This window comes from Barbus barbus, assembly GCF_936440315.1.
Source record: "Barbus barbus genome assembly, chromosome: 12".
NCBI classification, from domain to species: Eukaryota; Metazoa; Chordata; class Actinopteri; order Cypriniformes; family Cyprinidae; genus Barbus; species Barbus barbus.
In genome coordinates this window covers 11,884,359-11,900,519 of record NC_136740.1, presented here as the reverse complement: position 1 = coordinate 11,900,519, position 16,161 = coordinate 11,884,359, and the positions used below count along the sequence as shown (strand labels likewise).

The window sequence follows — 16,161 nt, the reverse complement described above, 5'->3', positions numbered from 1 at the left end:
CTAATTTCCCTCCTCAGCTGAACACCTCCCCCATCAAATGTTTCTAAGTATGGCCCTATATGATACAGTAGAAACAACTCTGCAGTATAGTGTCTATATAAGAACCCCAGCCAGCATTCCATGTGCAATTCTGAGGGTTATTTCTAGCCTTGGTTTGGTCCAATGTGTTCTACTGACACCTCTGGTCAGTATAGAGACTGCAGGGCTGCAGTTTGTTGTTCAGAAAGTTGTGATGCTTGTGTTCCTGCCTCTTATTCCCCCACCATCCTCCCTCCTTAGAGCCATCATCACACCTTCACCATTATGAAAAATTGCTGCTGTAGTCTTCAAGCTGTGCCTCATTACAAGTAATACACCGGGTACAATAAACAGCGGGCATCCCCACAGTGAAAATCAATAGCAAGCCTGGAGGACAGTCCCTCGGAAAGAGGATAAGAGGAGACACTCATCATAAGAGACTGTGACTCTTCTGCATGACGAAAAGCAATTACGAAGACATGGCGTTTGGAAAGTGTATATGTACAGAATGATCTATGGGTGTGGAGAAGAAAGACAAAGAAGACCAGAACGGCTGGTCAGGATATACTTATGGACCAGTGAATTTCTCATTAAGGGAAAGCACACAGTGGTTGTTACACAATTGGGGATGATGTAACGACAGGAAGTCCCAAACAGAAATCAAGTCACTTTAAGGTTAACTGAGTAAGCAAGTGTCTGGAAACATGATTAAGTCAAATGGTTTTTCCTCTTAGTCAGCATGATGGATTAGTTGGCTAATTTTTAATGAGTGCTTAAGTATCCTTAATGGCTGATAAACAGAATCAATAACTGAGAATATTGATTTGTTCATGGTTTCAGGTACAGCAATGTCATTTCTATTTAAAGTTGTTGTTGTTCCAAAACTGTATCACTCTATTTCTTATGTCACAAAAGAAAATGTTTTGAAAAGACAATATTTTATTTTTCGTCCAAGCTGAAAGTCAATGGGGTCTGAAGTTGTTGTTTTGAATCCTACTATTTTTCATTATGGGGATAAAGAAAAAGAAAAAAAAATTGAAACAATCTTCAAAATATTTTATATTTTGAACGTCAGACAAAATGACAGACAGAACGATGACTGGCTGGATGGATGGATAGATAGAATGTCAGAACAATAGAAAGATTGAACAATTCATAGAACAACAGAATGACAAAATGACAGAACAATAGAATGACAGAGTGATTGAAAAACAGAACATGGATGGATGGATGGATGGATGGATGGATGGATGGGATTTCAATAAACACACTGGATGCAAGAGACTAGATTCATTAACTATGTAACTTTAATCCTCAGAAAGCTTGTTATTGGCATAGTGAACCACCAGCTGTTCCATGCTCACACACACACACATACACACACACAGGGGCAAAGCATTTAAATTACAAATCCTATCCATGAACCAGTGTCTCTCAAGTCTAGAATATTTCCCTAATGAGTTGCCATAGCAAGGCACTTACTGTGACACACACAGCAATTCACACATTAATGGTAAAGCATTTGTGTGCTTATTTGATTGAACATAATGTTCTCCGCCATCATCAAAAATGTCTGCATGCGCAACCGCTGATTATAAATAGCAACGTAAAAGCAAGTGGTGCAATCTTAGACTATGACAAAACCCACACCCAATCCACCACCCAAACTGGCTGCCATGGCAACGCTGGCGACATCATAATGACTCCTCTTCCTGCAGATATTGAGCTGCGCTGTGTGGTGTCTCCTCCCCGAGAGCACCCATGGATATTATATCATCCCTTATATAAGACAGAAACATACACACACACACACAAGCTCTCCCTCTTTCTGTCGACACTGATGCACATCGGCAATGCCTGCCAGGTCCAACTTCTCGGTGTTTAGCAAAAATTCACCTTGGTTTGTTGTCGTGGCGGCACTTCTCAGCAGAGAGCTGACTTTGAAGAGACAAGGAGCAGCTCTCTCTAGTGAGCCAAATAGATGACCCTAAGCATCCTGGAATGAGGGGGGGGAATATTAATTCTGACTTGAGAGAGCTCTTTACAAAGAGCAGCCTGTGTACTTACAGCACTCGTGGAGTCAGCCAATGAGCTTCAACAATGAGTCACAGGCATTGGGCTCGCTGCCCTAATGGAGCTAAAAATAGCCTCAGAAACACCTGCTGGCTTGGAGCGCTCACCACGGTGATATCTCATTTATCTTATGTTTCCCTGCTTGCCCTCCCCACTACCGTCATTAAAATGATACACTTTGATCCGACCATCCAGCCGAGCTCTCGGCAAAGAAACCTCAGGTCAACCCACTCACACCTCCCAACTCAACTGGTAGCAGGCGGTTTGAAGATTAACAATGACCAGGTTAGACCAAATGGCTCTCTGGATAATACAACTTAACCTTGTTCCAGACAGCATGACATCATTTGCGACACATAGTTGGGAAGAGAAGCACTGACGTCATCAAAGGTCAAAAGGTTTCTTCTAATGTGAACTATAGGGTTTAAGGATGGTAACTGGAAAGAATTTAATGATTACTTTTTTGATTCGTTTTCACAGTTCTGGTTCCTTAACACTTCTGTCTTTTAATACCTTTTAAGAATAAATATTTGGGGAAACTTCCAAAATGATGAGATAATTTCATCAACGAGTTTAAATCAGTTCCTGCAAAAGGTGATTTTACACTTTTTATGCTGCTTTTTTTGAGGCGGCATTAATACAATCCAATAATTGGCTTTAATTGAACAACAATACTAAACACACACACAAAAAACAGAAGCATTTAATTAATGTATATATATATTTTTTTTAATATTACCAAAGAAACACATCATGTGTATCTTTAAGTACACACTGTCATATGAACAACTCATATGAGTCATTCTTTCGTGAATCAGACTACGCTGGTTGTGCTAAATTTCTTTGATTCACTAAAAGGTCCACGTCGTTACAGTTATTTGTTCAGGAATTATGGCATGCAGGCAGCATATACGGAAGTAGGAATTCAATGATTGTGTCCAGGGCCGTAGCTGGGGTTTGCGTGGCCGCAGTGCAGGTTGTACCAGTGGGCCCTGTTTGAAATCGTTTAATTTGTATATTTGTTTTATTTATTTATTTGTGCTATTTACACAATGTTTAAGTTTTTTCAAGTTTGTAGGGGTCCAGGTACAGAAACCGAATAATCAAATGTAAAATAGCACTGCATAGTCTTCACTGTAAAAATTAAATATGCAGTCAAACCAAAATTTATTCAGACACCTTCAACATTTCTCACATTATCACAGTTTAGAAAATTGTAATAAAATATGACAAGAGCTCAGAGTTAAACTGTGTCAGAACAAATTCAGCTTGATAATGTCAGATGACTTTGATAGAAAAGTATGTAATGGATTACAATCAATCAAAAATTCAGATAACTGTATGACAATATACACAACTATCAATACTTTGTTGACCAATTACCAAGCAATGCTTAATTTCGTTCAGTCTGTGGTGTAAAAAGGTTGCATAAAGAAAAAACACTTAAGCAAAACATGGTCAGCTCAAAGTGTCTGAATAATTTTTGGTCCCAAATTTATCAGTTTTACTGGTAGTCCACTGTATGAAGAATTTTTGGGTATAATATGTCACAGTTTACTTTATTTTGTTATGCTCAATAAAAATTAACCATAGTGTCCTGCACCCACTAGTAAAAACAAATATCAAAAATTATATCCGGTGTCTGAATAATTTTTGGTTTGACTGTGGATTAATTCTTGTTAAAACTACAAAGTAATTCAGTCAAGAGCAGTGATTGATTTTCTTTCTTTCATTTTCTTGGATTAACATTAAGGACACCGACAGTAGTAAATTAGGCGCAGTCACTTTAAGAGACAGTGCATCCAATATAATGATGCACATCTGATTTCTTTCTCCACTGTTTACTTTCAATTTAGATATAACCAACAGTTTTTTCAAGGATACTCTCCAAGACGGGTATTTTGACATAATTTTGTATTTGTCGGTACAAGAGAACGAAGAGGCAAATTCGGTGTTCAAGCGCTTTGAGACGCGTATCTCTTCGTGCGCCCTATGCGCACAGAACACCGTGCGCTGAATTGGGCTCTTTCACATCTTTTTCTTTTTGAAAGTTTAAACTGCGATTTGTATTTGTTCGTTCAGGTGTAGGAGGACGCAGAGAGCTCGGTTCGGTCTTGTTGTCCATGAGACGCGGCTCTCTGCGTGGGCACCGAACACGGCGCGCCTGTATTCAGTTGAGCTTTTCCACATCTTGTGTTTGAATGCTTTAAAATCTTTTGAAAGTACACGTGTAAATGATAAGCTTTCGTGACGATGCACAGCAGTGGCCCGTCAAATGTCCTGAGCATCTTTTTAGGCTGGCCTCAGCCAGTCGGTTGAGATCGCCGGGGGCCCCCCCTCAGCCGCGGGCCCCTATAATCGTCACCGCCTTTCAACCCCCTAGCGACGGCCCTGATTGTGTCACATCCTGTCTACTGACATACCTTTATCTGATTCAGTTTTTGAAGGCAGCATAGATGTATCCTTCACTGCCTATGATATCCCACAATCCTGTGCATTTGAACTAAAAAAATTTAAAAAGATATCTAAAAGTTGTGGTTCATGGTTAGTTGTTGTGTAAATGTATGTTTTGACTAACTTTTTCCACTTTTGATGTCATTTCTAGTGAAAAATTAGTATTGTTGTAATTAAATATTTACTTAGATACAGACAAAATTATATTCTGCTCAATCAATAAAGAGTTAAGCTGCCTCAGAAGTCGGTCTGAAATCAGTTTTGTGAGGTACCTTTGTGCAACAAGTCAGCTGCCTAAGCTTTCGGACACTGGTTGCTCTGAATGTTTTGATTCACTGCAAAGAACCAACTAATAAGAATCATTAGTTTGCAAAGTTGCCCTGAAAGTTTTTGATTCACTATGAAAACTAACTCATAAGAGTCATTAATTCCCGAATCAGCCTACCCAGGTTGCCCTGAAAGTTCTTGATTCACTACAAGAAGCTGACTCATAGGAGTCATTCATTCATGAATCAGACTGCACTGGTTGCTCTCAATGTTTTGATTCACTAAAAAGAACCAATTCATAAGAGTCATTCATTCCTGAATCAAACTACACACTGGTTCCCCATAAAGTTTTTGATTCTCTTGTGATGTAGCGATTAACCGCGAGCTGGTTGAAAATCGATTCATATATGTGATGATTCAAATCGGTTGAGATGCTAAACAAATTGCAATTCAGTTAGGGGTAGGAGTTTATATGAATGTATGTCTGAGGGGAACTTACTGTCTTTTAGAAAAGTTTAGATGGTATTTTTTCTTTTCATAATGCCTCTGTATAATGCATATTAAAATTCATAAGTGCAACGCTGCTTTGTTTACAGTGGAAACCAGGAAACTTAAAGACTGAATCTGTGTCTCATTCAGCTCGTCTTCTGTTTCATTTCATTCAGATATTTTTATGTATAAAGTAGTTATAAGTAGTTTTGCAGTTCGCAAAACTGAAGTCAGACCATTCTGTTTTTGCTTCAAATTTCGAAATGATACAATCTAATTTAGATTAAAAACTGCTCATGTTGCATGTATGCAGCATTTTGTTTGGATCATGATTAAAATGCAGTGGTTGCCTCTAAGTTTAAATGGAAAGAGCACAGACAAAGCCTTATTTTCTTTATATGAAGAGATTTATTTGATTTGTGTTATTTATTTGATTTGGAGCTTGTTTTAAAATTTCAATTTAGTTTTGTTATTTACATTTACATTATATTTACAGTTTGTTATTTAGAAGAGGCTTTTATCTGAAGCGACTTACAAATGAAGCATTCAAAACCAACAAAAGAGCAATAATATGCAAGTGCTATAGTAGTATATTATATAGTATTATATTTAAATTTCACAAAGAAACGTGCTGCATTTTGTCCAAGCAATAATAAAAGGACACATTTAATTTATAATTTGACTTAAATCTCATTTTGTAAAAAAATTAAAATCGTGAATCTAATCGATTCGTGAGTTGAGTGAATCGTTACATTCCTATCATTCACTACAAATGACCTACTTAAGAGTCATTGGTTTGTGAATCAGACTACACTGGTTGCCCTGAATGTTTTGATTCACTAAAAAGAACCAACTAATAAGAGTCATACATTTGTGAATCAGACTAAACTGGTTGCTCTGAAAGTTTTTGATTCACTATTCACTGACTGTTTCATGATGTATCATTCAGTGGAGGTGTTGCACTGCGTACACATGAAACTTTGCCTGTGTTTTAGGACTGCATTCACATATTCATATTTAGCGTACAAACTGTGTGAGAACCACTAACAACAAACGTCAACCGATTGCGTAATTCGGTAACACCTATATTGCTTCAGTCCGCTTAGCTTTCATAATACATTGTTGACAAAATGAATCAACAGGTTGGATGCTATAGAACCGCAATGACGTTCATGTTTTTCGTCAATCCCGCCACTCTATTTTAATTATGTTAACAAGACACTTGTTGAGACTACAGTGGGACGTGGGCCATTTTTGCATCACCTGTTTTGGCCTCGAGCCTTTGCAAGAACGTTATGTGTAATGAAGCCAAGAAGAGCTATCGCAAACAGCAGTAACTGGGCTAAATATAACTGCTTTTCTGAGCACACTCTTAATATAGGGAATGTGTGAAAGACTGTCAAACGTGTGGAGCCATCTGGTAATTTTAACTGAGGCAAAAATAAGAGCACCCTGTCAAATTTATGTAAGCTATTGCGCTACCCACCCCCACCCTTAACCCCCCACCACCACAAACATTTCAAGCACCTTATAGCTTTCAAGAACTGTCTTTAGTTGTGGTTTTACTTACAAGTTCTCAACTGAACGGTATGACATGAGATGAGAATGGTGGTGCAGATGTGGCACTGAATCAGTAAACACAAGTTCGAAGACCGAAAGCACCCTGTTTTATTTTTAGCAGGAAGGGATGACAAGCATCCTGCCCCGCGTCCAAATGGTTCCCTTTCCCCACAGGGATATGGTGACTCTTCTGCTGTACTACATTTCCCATAATCCCTTGAGCAATGCATTTCTCATAGACTGATGTTTCTCATTACTGTTGATTACTGAGATGATCAAAGCCTTGAGTTTGTAGTGCTGCATACAGCCATAAAAGCAAACCTCCCACACACTGTTAAGTGAAAAAGGTACTAAATTAGACTCTTAATTAAGTGTCTATGCATACATGACAGTCTGTATTGGAAGAAACGTCTCACACAATAATGTGCTACCTTTTTTTTTTTTTTTAACAACTGTTTATTAAGTTTTATTTTGTGGAACAGTAGTACAAAACAAAAAGCAGCTGTACAAATTTAAAACCCACCCCTTGGTAGACTCAAAAAATAAATTAATTAAAATAAATAACAATAATAAATATTAATTAATATTAATAGATAAATGACAATGAAATAATTTTTACAAAGATTTTAGAAGAGAAGACACAACATTAAAAGCTGAATGCCATTGAATTTACAGTTTTCACGTTAAATCCATGTATATGAGAAGTAGAGAGTTCCTTTGAGATAATGTCCAACAAATACACAGTCCAGGTTCATCTGTCCATTGTGTGAAGAGGATTCCAACGGTTGACTAGCAATTTGTTTTGCTGCTGTGAGAGCAGCTAACAGTAAAGATCTTTGTTGGACGGACAAGGTGAAGTCCCAAAAGTCATTCATGAAAAAATTATGCGGAGTCAAACATCTCAGTACCCAACAAATATGATAGGTCCAGTGAGAGCTGAGTCCAAAAAGGTGAGAGAGAGGAGCACTCCCAAAAAAAATGCAATAACGTGCCTAAAACTCCTTGAGAACAGAGATTACACTTAGGAGAAGATGACAGATTCATATAAAAACGTTTCATTGGAGTCAAGTAAACCCTATGCAGCAATTTCCAATGAATCATTTGGTGATTAGGGTTTTTAGAAGACAATTTAAACATACCCCATACCTGATCGGAAAATAAAACATGCACATCCTCATTAAAATCCTAAGCCCAAACAGTTGTAATAGATAAAGGTTTGCTTGAATGCTCAAGAAGAAAGAGATAGATGACTGAAGCAGAGGAGGGAGATTCCTCAGAAGGAAGGATTAGTTTATGCAAAGGGTGAACAGGCAATTGAGAGTTCCAAGGCACCCCATATGCCCGTAGGGCCGATCTAATACGCAAATACATAAAAAAGGAGGTGCCTGGCAGATTACATTGAGTTTTAAGATTCTGGAAGGATTTTAAACCACTATCATCATAGATATTTCCCAGAGTGTTTACTTTATTATGAGTCCATTGCGGACAATGAAATGGAGTACTGCCTGACGAAAGGTTATTATTGTGGAAAATAGGCGAATGCCTATGCCATTTTGTAACTAGTTGTGAACATCTTTCAACATCCATCCATGTGGAGAGGAGATGGCTTACAATGGGACAAAACAGAGATTTACACTGCCTAAGCGGAACTCCCGAAAAAACAAGATGCTTAAATTTATACGGATAAACAATAGATTCCTCAATTGCTCTCCAAGACACAAAAACGTCAGGATCAAACCAAACTGATAAAGGGCAGAGGGAAAGGCTTGAGCATACTGTCTAAAATTAGGGAAAGAAAGACCTCCATGTAATCTACATCGTTGTAAAGTAGTCGTTTCTCATCCCATGTATACCATGAAACACATGCGTCTAGTTTATTCCAGTAGCCAACCGGTGGAGCGAGAGGAATCATGGAAGAAAAGAAATCACTACGTGGGAGAACTTTCATTTTAATCACCGATATACGGGCCTGAAAAGAAATAGGAAGACGAGACCAATTTTCCAAATCTGAGGATATTTTGGCTAGAATACCATTATAGTTTTTTGAGACGATTTCCTGACTTGAGTAACTGAAAAATGTATCATATCTAACATGAGGGGGCCTAAATCCGACCAAAAAGTAGTATATGATTTGATTGGAATGCCATCTATGCCTGGGGACTTCCCCTTGTTCATAGATCGAATTGCTGACTCCAGCTCCTGAAGAGTGATCGGTTCAGACAGGGATTTCGGATCTGAATCTGACAGCCTAGGTAAATCAAGGTTGGACAGAAACGATGCAAAAGAGTCAGGGTCACCATCAGCAGATGAAGTATAGAGGTTAGAGTAAAAAGAGTGAAAGGCGATATTAATGTCTTTTGGGTCTGTCATAATGAGCCCAGATTGGGATTTCACTGCTGAAATATTAGCAAACTTCTCACTGTTGCGTAATCTTAGGGCTAAAAGGTGGCTTGATCTACTCCCTTGAAAATAATAATTCTGCCTGGATCTTTGGATCAGGAATTCTGCCCTGGATCTCAATAATGAATTGAGTTCGGACCTAACCGCCATGATTTTACTGAGTGTATTGTCTGAGAAACAACGCTGATTATTTCTAGTCAGATTCTGGAGCTGTGATTCCAGTTCAACTATCTTTTTGCGTCGGTTTTTCTGAAGGAAAGAGGCATATGAAATTGAGTTATTCCTTATAAATCCTTTAACTGCATTCCAAAGTGTTCGAGGATCATCCACTGAACCTTGGTTAATTTCAATAAACTCAGCAAATTTATTTCTGAATTGACTGCAAAAATGTTCATCCTGTATCAATGGGGTTAAATCGCCATCTAGTGACAAGATGGACAAGGGATCAAAGATTGCTACCTTTTAATTTAAAATGAAAATTACCTTTAGTTTAAAATAGGCTTGCTAGAGTCAGTGCAATGTTGAATAGCTTAATTAAATTATAGAGTTCATGACTTTTATTTAATGTATAAAAAAAGAGCATAAATATTCTCATATTTTAGTATGCTTCAAATGCTGCATATGTTAACCTTTTCTTCAGTGAGGCTGGTACATTGTTTATATACGGAGTACAGATAACAAGCTGCAAAATAATCAGGTGCCCTATAAATTAGCCTCCGGCACAGTTAAATTGAATTCTATTTTTTAACCTCTGTTGTCAGTAACAGTTTTTTATATTTGGAGGAGATACGGTGTGTTTCTTAGTAAAAACAGTGATGCTTTTTTGGCTGCATATGCTGCGGTGACTGAGTGCTCATTACGGCTGATGTTATTCTGGGCTGCAGGCGTGTCTAAAGCAGGAAACGCTGCTGTATTTTTAAGTAGAAGCTTATTCCTCACAGCAAAAACAAGACAGGGGGAATCCAGATCGTCCCTTTCAGCAAAAAAATATGTTTTCGGGGTTTATTTTTGGATGCATTATTAAATACAGGGGTAAAAAATGCCTTAAAAATTAAAAGTAAATATAAGTAAAGCAAATATATTTGACTTAATTTTCCTGATATATAATTCTTATAAAAATATAAATATTAAAAATATATTTTTAAAAATAAGAATAGAAAATAGCTTCGCTCAACATTTAAAAAATGTGAACATTTTTCATATGTATGTGTGTGTGTGTGTGTGTGTGTGTGTATATAACATAATTCAAAAATGTGTTATATCATGTATAAATACTGTGTTTGTATGGAACACAATATACATATCTGTGAGATTAAAAACTAAATACATTGAAACTCCTTCAAAATTATTTAGTAAACCTATCAAAATGATTTATTGCAATAATCTAAATCTTGAAAATGTAAAAACGAATTTTTCCATCCAACAACGTGTAATCACAGCCCTGGCATTAAACATCAGCCAGAGAGCCATTCAACTTGTTATGATGAATAATAAGTTCATAAGATCAGCCCAACAAAAGGTGCAATTTTCTACTTTATAGTTCTCCATAGACCGCATGATCACATTATTTTCTCATCACTGTCATTAGCATAAATTATTTTTTTAATATAAAATAGCCTGGAGCAATTGTTAAAGGCTACAGATAAAAACAACAAGATGATGCATGAACAGTCATTTATTTTATTCAGAAATATATTAAAAACTGCACTAATAAATTAATTGTCGCTAATTATCACCTGCATTAAGGGACTGCTTGCTCGATGAGCATAAAATTACTGCAAGTATATTAGACTAGATCTCTTTATGAGTTCTTTACATTTGAGACACTTAGTATTGTGTTTTCGCTGAAGCACAGTCAAATAGACCAGAACAAATTGTATTACTATAAGACATTTCACGCCAAACAGAAGATGACTTTCAACCATTCATTCAAAACATTTTGTTCATTCAACAGAAAACTCAACCTTCTAACATTTGCTTTACTCTGAATTGTCAGAATGATTATAACAATTGTACAAAGACTAGCTTCAATGCTTTAAAACTGACAGCGGGTGCAAATTAGCATTACAATAAACATCTTCCGACTGCAGCATCGCTCCCATAGATTTCTGCCTCGACTCTGATCACATCTTTTCTTTGAACCAAAGAGCTGATTCCTTGAGCTTGTTCAGTGTTACAGATTAAATCCTTAAGGAACACATAACTTGACCTATTTGCCTCAGTTACCACAACACATTAACTTCAGTTTGTCTTTTGATCACACAGTGAAAAGATCACAGTCAAACTACTCCAGATACCCCACACTCGGAATTTTGCAGCAGTGCTATTTGCATCGAGCAGAAACACAAAAAGAAGAAACGGACATTTTTAACAAGCAGACCCCTTGTCAACAATAACAGATGTAAAACCTCTCCGCATATCACATGACGGTGACAAACTCTCTGTTAATAACTGTTCCACTGTATGGTTATATTAAGAGTTTGTGGAGATGGTATGATAGCAGAGCGCCACGGCAGCTAATCTTAGCACTCTAATGCTATAAACTGAAAATAACATACTAAGAATAGCTGACCCACAGAGTGAGCAACAGGCCTGCCTGCTTCGCTCGGGTGGCTGTTGTTTAACTGCATACTTCTTTATAATGCCATGCATGCCTGTACGGGGCTTTCACTGGACAGATGAGCATTAATTGAATGGCTCGGTATCAGGCGGAGGAGTTTAGGGCGAGGAACGGGGCGCCCTACTGCCCTGATTGGTTGGACTTTGTCCCCTAACAGGTTGCTCTGCTGAGCCTTATTAAAGACGACAGCTCAGTCTTTCTCTTGTCTTTGTGCACAGTACTCGTACAAATGAGGGTTAGAGCTATATTTAGAACCACAGGATTGCGTTAGGCAGTGTGTGCGCTGACTTGTGTGTCGAAAAAATGTAGCGTACTTTCAGTTATGTTGCAACGATGCTGAAATCTAGGCAGACCATCTCCTGCGCTTCAGCGATGATAAGTGCAAAGAGAGAAAAATCAGAGGTGAAGCAATGTCCTCCACCCTTCTTTCAGGAACCGAAATGACTCAATCTGTCTTATTATATATGCACTTTCTTCCCCCACATTCACCCAAACTTTCATATCATGGATTTCCCAGAACAACACGTTTTGAACCAGTCAGAGTTTGCGCGAGCAGCTTTCTGGCAGCGACCACAAGTCAGAAACAACAGCAAAGAGCAAAAATGAGTCACGCTCAAATTTTAGACAATGAAGCTAACACATCCTCGCTCAGTGATGTCAGACCCAAGCTCTCGGCAAACAGTGTCAGGTCAAAAATAGAACGAGTTGATTGTCTTTGACAAACGCGAAAAGTAGCGCGCCTTTCATGTTGACGCCGTATTTCTCAGGAAGTTTCCTCTCTCCTGAATTAAAGGCCAAAGTCGCATAACATCCTGTACGTGTTCTGTTTTTATCCCCATTATAACCTACACTTTCTGACGTCTGACAGGATAATTACATGTACCTTGAGCCTCCCCTTTGTTAATTTAGTGGTTTAAGGTTAAACCCACTAATAGTCATCCACAGAATGATGCTCTCCTAAAAGTCTCTCCTCAGACAGCATAATAACAACACAAAAACAATCTTACAGCACTTCAAATCTTGCAGCCCTGCAGGATAAAACTCCACAAGTTCAAGACCCTTCTTATCACAATACAAAAGACTGCCAGAGATCTTACAAAAAGAGTCACCTGAGTTGTTGACGTTGTGCATGTCAACGTCGTGAGGGGTCAGAGGCAGCCGGTGTTTCCCGATGCCGTCTGTGGAGAAACAGGAGTCGGCCTCGTAAATGGTCTGGAGCATTAGTACTTCAGTTAGCAGCACATCGTCTGCCAGCCCTGCTCTTCCTGTATTGCTGTCAGCTTGTCCCCTCCTCTTCTCTCGGTTTCTCTCTCTGTGTTTTTGTGTCTCTCTCTCTCTCTCTCCCTCAAGAGACCAAGAACATTCGCCCCTGCCTCCTCCTCCTCCTCCGCTTGACACCCGAAGAGTGACAGAGCTCTCCCTCACTAACACTAAAAAGCTTCACTCCTCCTCTGCTCTGCTCATCTCTTCATTCTTCTCCAGTCGACACCTAAGTGGCTCTGAGAATCAGCAGGAGAGTCTCTCACACTCTGCCTTCCTCTTGTCCCAACAAAACTGCTTGTTATTTTCTCCCCGATGTGGCAGATTCACTGTTTTCGGTCCTCCCTCCCTCTCAAACAGGTTTTTTTTTTTGTCCTCCAAGGTGGTTCGGAGTTGCATTCAGCTCCTGTTTCTGTCTCTCTCTCTTTTTCTGGTTTTCTATCAAGTTGCTTGCTGCAGAGAGGAGGCGGCCGATTTGCATGTGAATCAACAAGAGCATGGCCCACAGGTGACAGAAATAGAACAATGGCCGGCTCAGGCTATAAATAGGTCAGGCGCGGTGCAGGGATTGGAGCAGCATTGATGCGTTTAAAAATACCATACCAAACACAGCTGTGACCCTCATCTACAGCCAGAAGGCATGTCTCTGTGTCTATCGCTCTTTCGGTTTAGTATGCTGTCTATCTTTATCTCTTTTTTTCGTTTTCTTTCTCACTCCATCTCTCTTCCATTGTCATGCCTCTGGCCTCCATAAAAAGACACACTACCGGTTTTTCTGGAGATATAAATATTACCTCCCTGCATTTTGCTTGACACGTTGCTGCTCTGAGCTGCGCCGCTGAAACTCTTGCAAGGTTTATGTGCTCGGCATGCAGAGTAAAATGCAAATTGCATTCATATCTTGAATTTAAAATGGAACAAAAGGCATTATATTGATTAAAAAAATGAATGCAGGTTGGATAAGTCAATGCAAAGGCACAAATTAAAATTTTATTAAAATTGTATTGCCTGACACCATATAGTTATAGGTTATCCTGTTCTGGACCCCTTTATAGGGCTACAGGGCCCCCTATTCCTAAAAGAAAAATACAAGGGTATATTTTCATGCATAAAATATCTGAAAACTTATTTATCAGTTAAAAAAAAGTTAAATATAATTTAAAAAAATATATTTGAATAATTAAATATTACATAATACTAGAAAATTAAAAAAAAAATTATTAAGTAATCTGCTTTTATATTGTTTTATACTGCTTTATATATAAAATATATATATATATATATTTTAAATATTGTTTTCGGTATATTTCTTTAATTTCTTTATTGTTACCATGATAAGTTTGACAGCCATTAAAAATATATTTTGCACGTTCTTTCTCTCGAATTTCAAATTTTAAAAACACAACCTACTATGAAGCTCTTAAAAGGACATGGTGAGTGGGAAAAAAAATTAATCTAAAGAAAAAATTTATTTTAATGCTTTTGCGTTTTCTAGCAAAATTGTTGCTCCCCCAAGAAACTTTGCATTCACTCAAACATTTTGCGATGGAAATAATACGAGGTGGGAGAAACAACTGCGCACTGTTTCTCGGGGGAACGCAACACTTTTGAATGAGAATGAGAAAGTTTTACAAAATAAACTCAAAAGCATTGAAATATAATTTTTCCACCCATCTCATATATTTTCCATCTCCATGTCCCCTCAGGGCTTCGAATAAACCTTTTGACTTCCACAAAGAACTTTTATTTTAACAGTGTGCTGCACGTCATATTTCATTTGACACTATATTCTATAGAAATACTGCATTGCCAAGTACAGTTCTCAGGAGAACACACTCTTGTAAGCACTAACGCAGTCCAAGCTGAACTTGTTTAGCTTCTGTCTGTGTGTGTGTGGTCATTTATAGACCAGGCAGGTTGTATATTGAGGTCAGTGTTGCTCTTCAGGACGGATTTCCCAGCTGGCCAAGTGTGTTTAAGATAAATTAGTAGCTCAGAGCACACAGGGGGAGCCATCTGTGTGACAGTCAAACTTTATTTAAAACTCTCACTTTAGTCTATTCTGTTGTCACACTGCACTAAACTCTGATCCACGTTTTCCTTATCAATTTTTTTTGAGAAACAAAGACTGAGCTTTTAAAAAGGGGGACTGACTGCACTACCTCAAGCATAATGGCTAATGATTTTTAGTATGAGCTTAAGGGGAGTTTAAAACAAGCGTGCTTGTGAAGGGTTACTAATAGTAGTAAATATTATGGCAAGAGCTTAAGTGCTAGTAATTAAGTGACTATGGAATAAGCCTGCATCTATATATATACATATATATATATATATACTGTACAGCAGTCTGTCGTTTATATGAGCTCACTGAGATGGTCAGTTAATGGCACTATTTATTGCAAACATGCACATTAAATCAGTAAATCACTTCCAGTAAGGTTAATATCCAAGAGCACCACTGAATTAACCAATGCTTTTGACTGCTGAGATAATGTACAAGTCATCAGCTTACATAGAGCTGTGTTAAAGGGATATTTAAAAAATTGTCATCCTTTAATAATTACCCTCATTCCATGAGGTTGTTTTTCTTTTGTCCATACAGAAATTTATGTTTTGAAAGTCCATCAAAAAATGCTTTGGTAAATTGTAATTATGAGATAAAAAGTCAAAATTGAGACAAAAAAGTATAATTATGAGATAAAAAGTTGAAATGAAGGCATACTAAGTCATATATTATGATATACAAATTAAAAAATTGTAGGTAAGTATTGATAAGATAAAAAGTCAATATTCTGAGAAAAAGATGTTTGCTTTGGTAAATCATAATCATGAGATTTAAAAAAAAAAAATCATAATTAGGACAAAATTTGAAATCGCAATAAATCATGATGAGATAAAAAATCAAAACATATTAAGTCATAATAAGATAAAAAGTCAAAATTATGAGAACGTAAACTCTGATATAAGACATTATTATGACATAAAAGTTTACTTAATTTCAGTCTTTTATGTCAAAATTA

General features: G+C 37.6%; 1 protein-coding gene across 2 annotated transcripts in view; it reads right to left on the bottom strand.

The window, feature by feature from the left end:
- The window catches only part of LOC306878113 (histone deacetylase 9-B), a 38,827-nt gene extending 25,221 nt beyond the window's left edge, over positions 1-13,606 (bottom strand). Inside the window, exon 1 of one of the 2 annotated variants that reach the window (XM_079430236.1) lies at positions 12,991-13,606. In XM_079430236.1, coding sequence (XP_079286362.1) covers positions 12,991-13,102 — 112 coding nt within the window. In that variant the 5' untranslated portion in view covers positions 13,103-13,606. The remainder of the gene's footprint in view (positions 1-12,990) is intronic. The other variant, XM_079430237.1, reaches the window with a different exon arrangement.
- Positions 13,607-16,161: the final 2,555 nt, after the last annotated feature.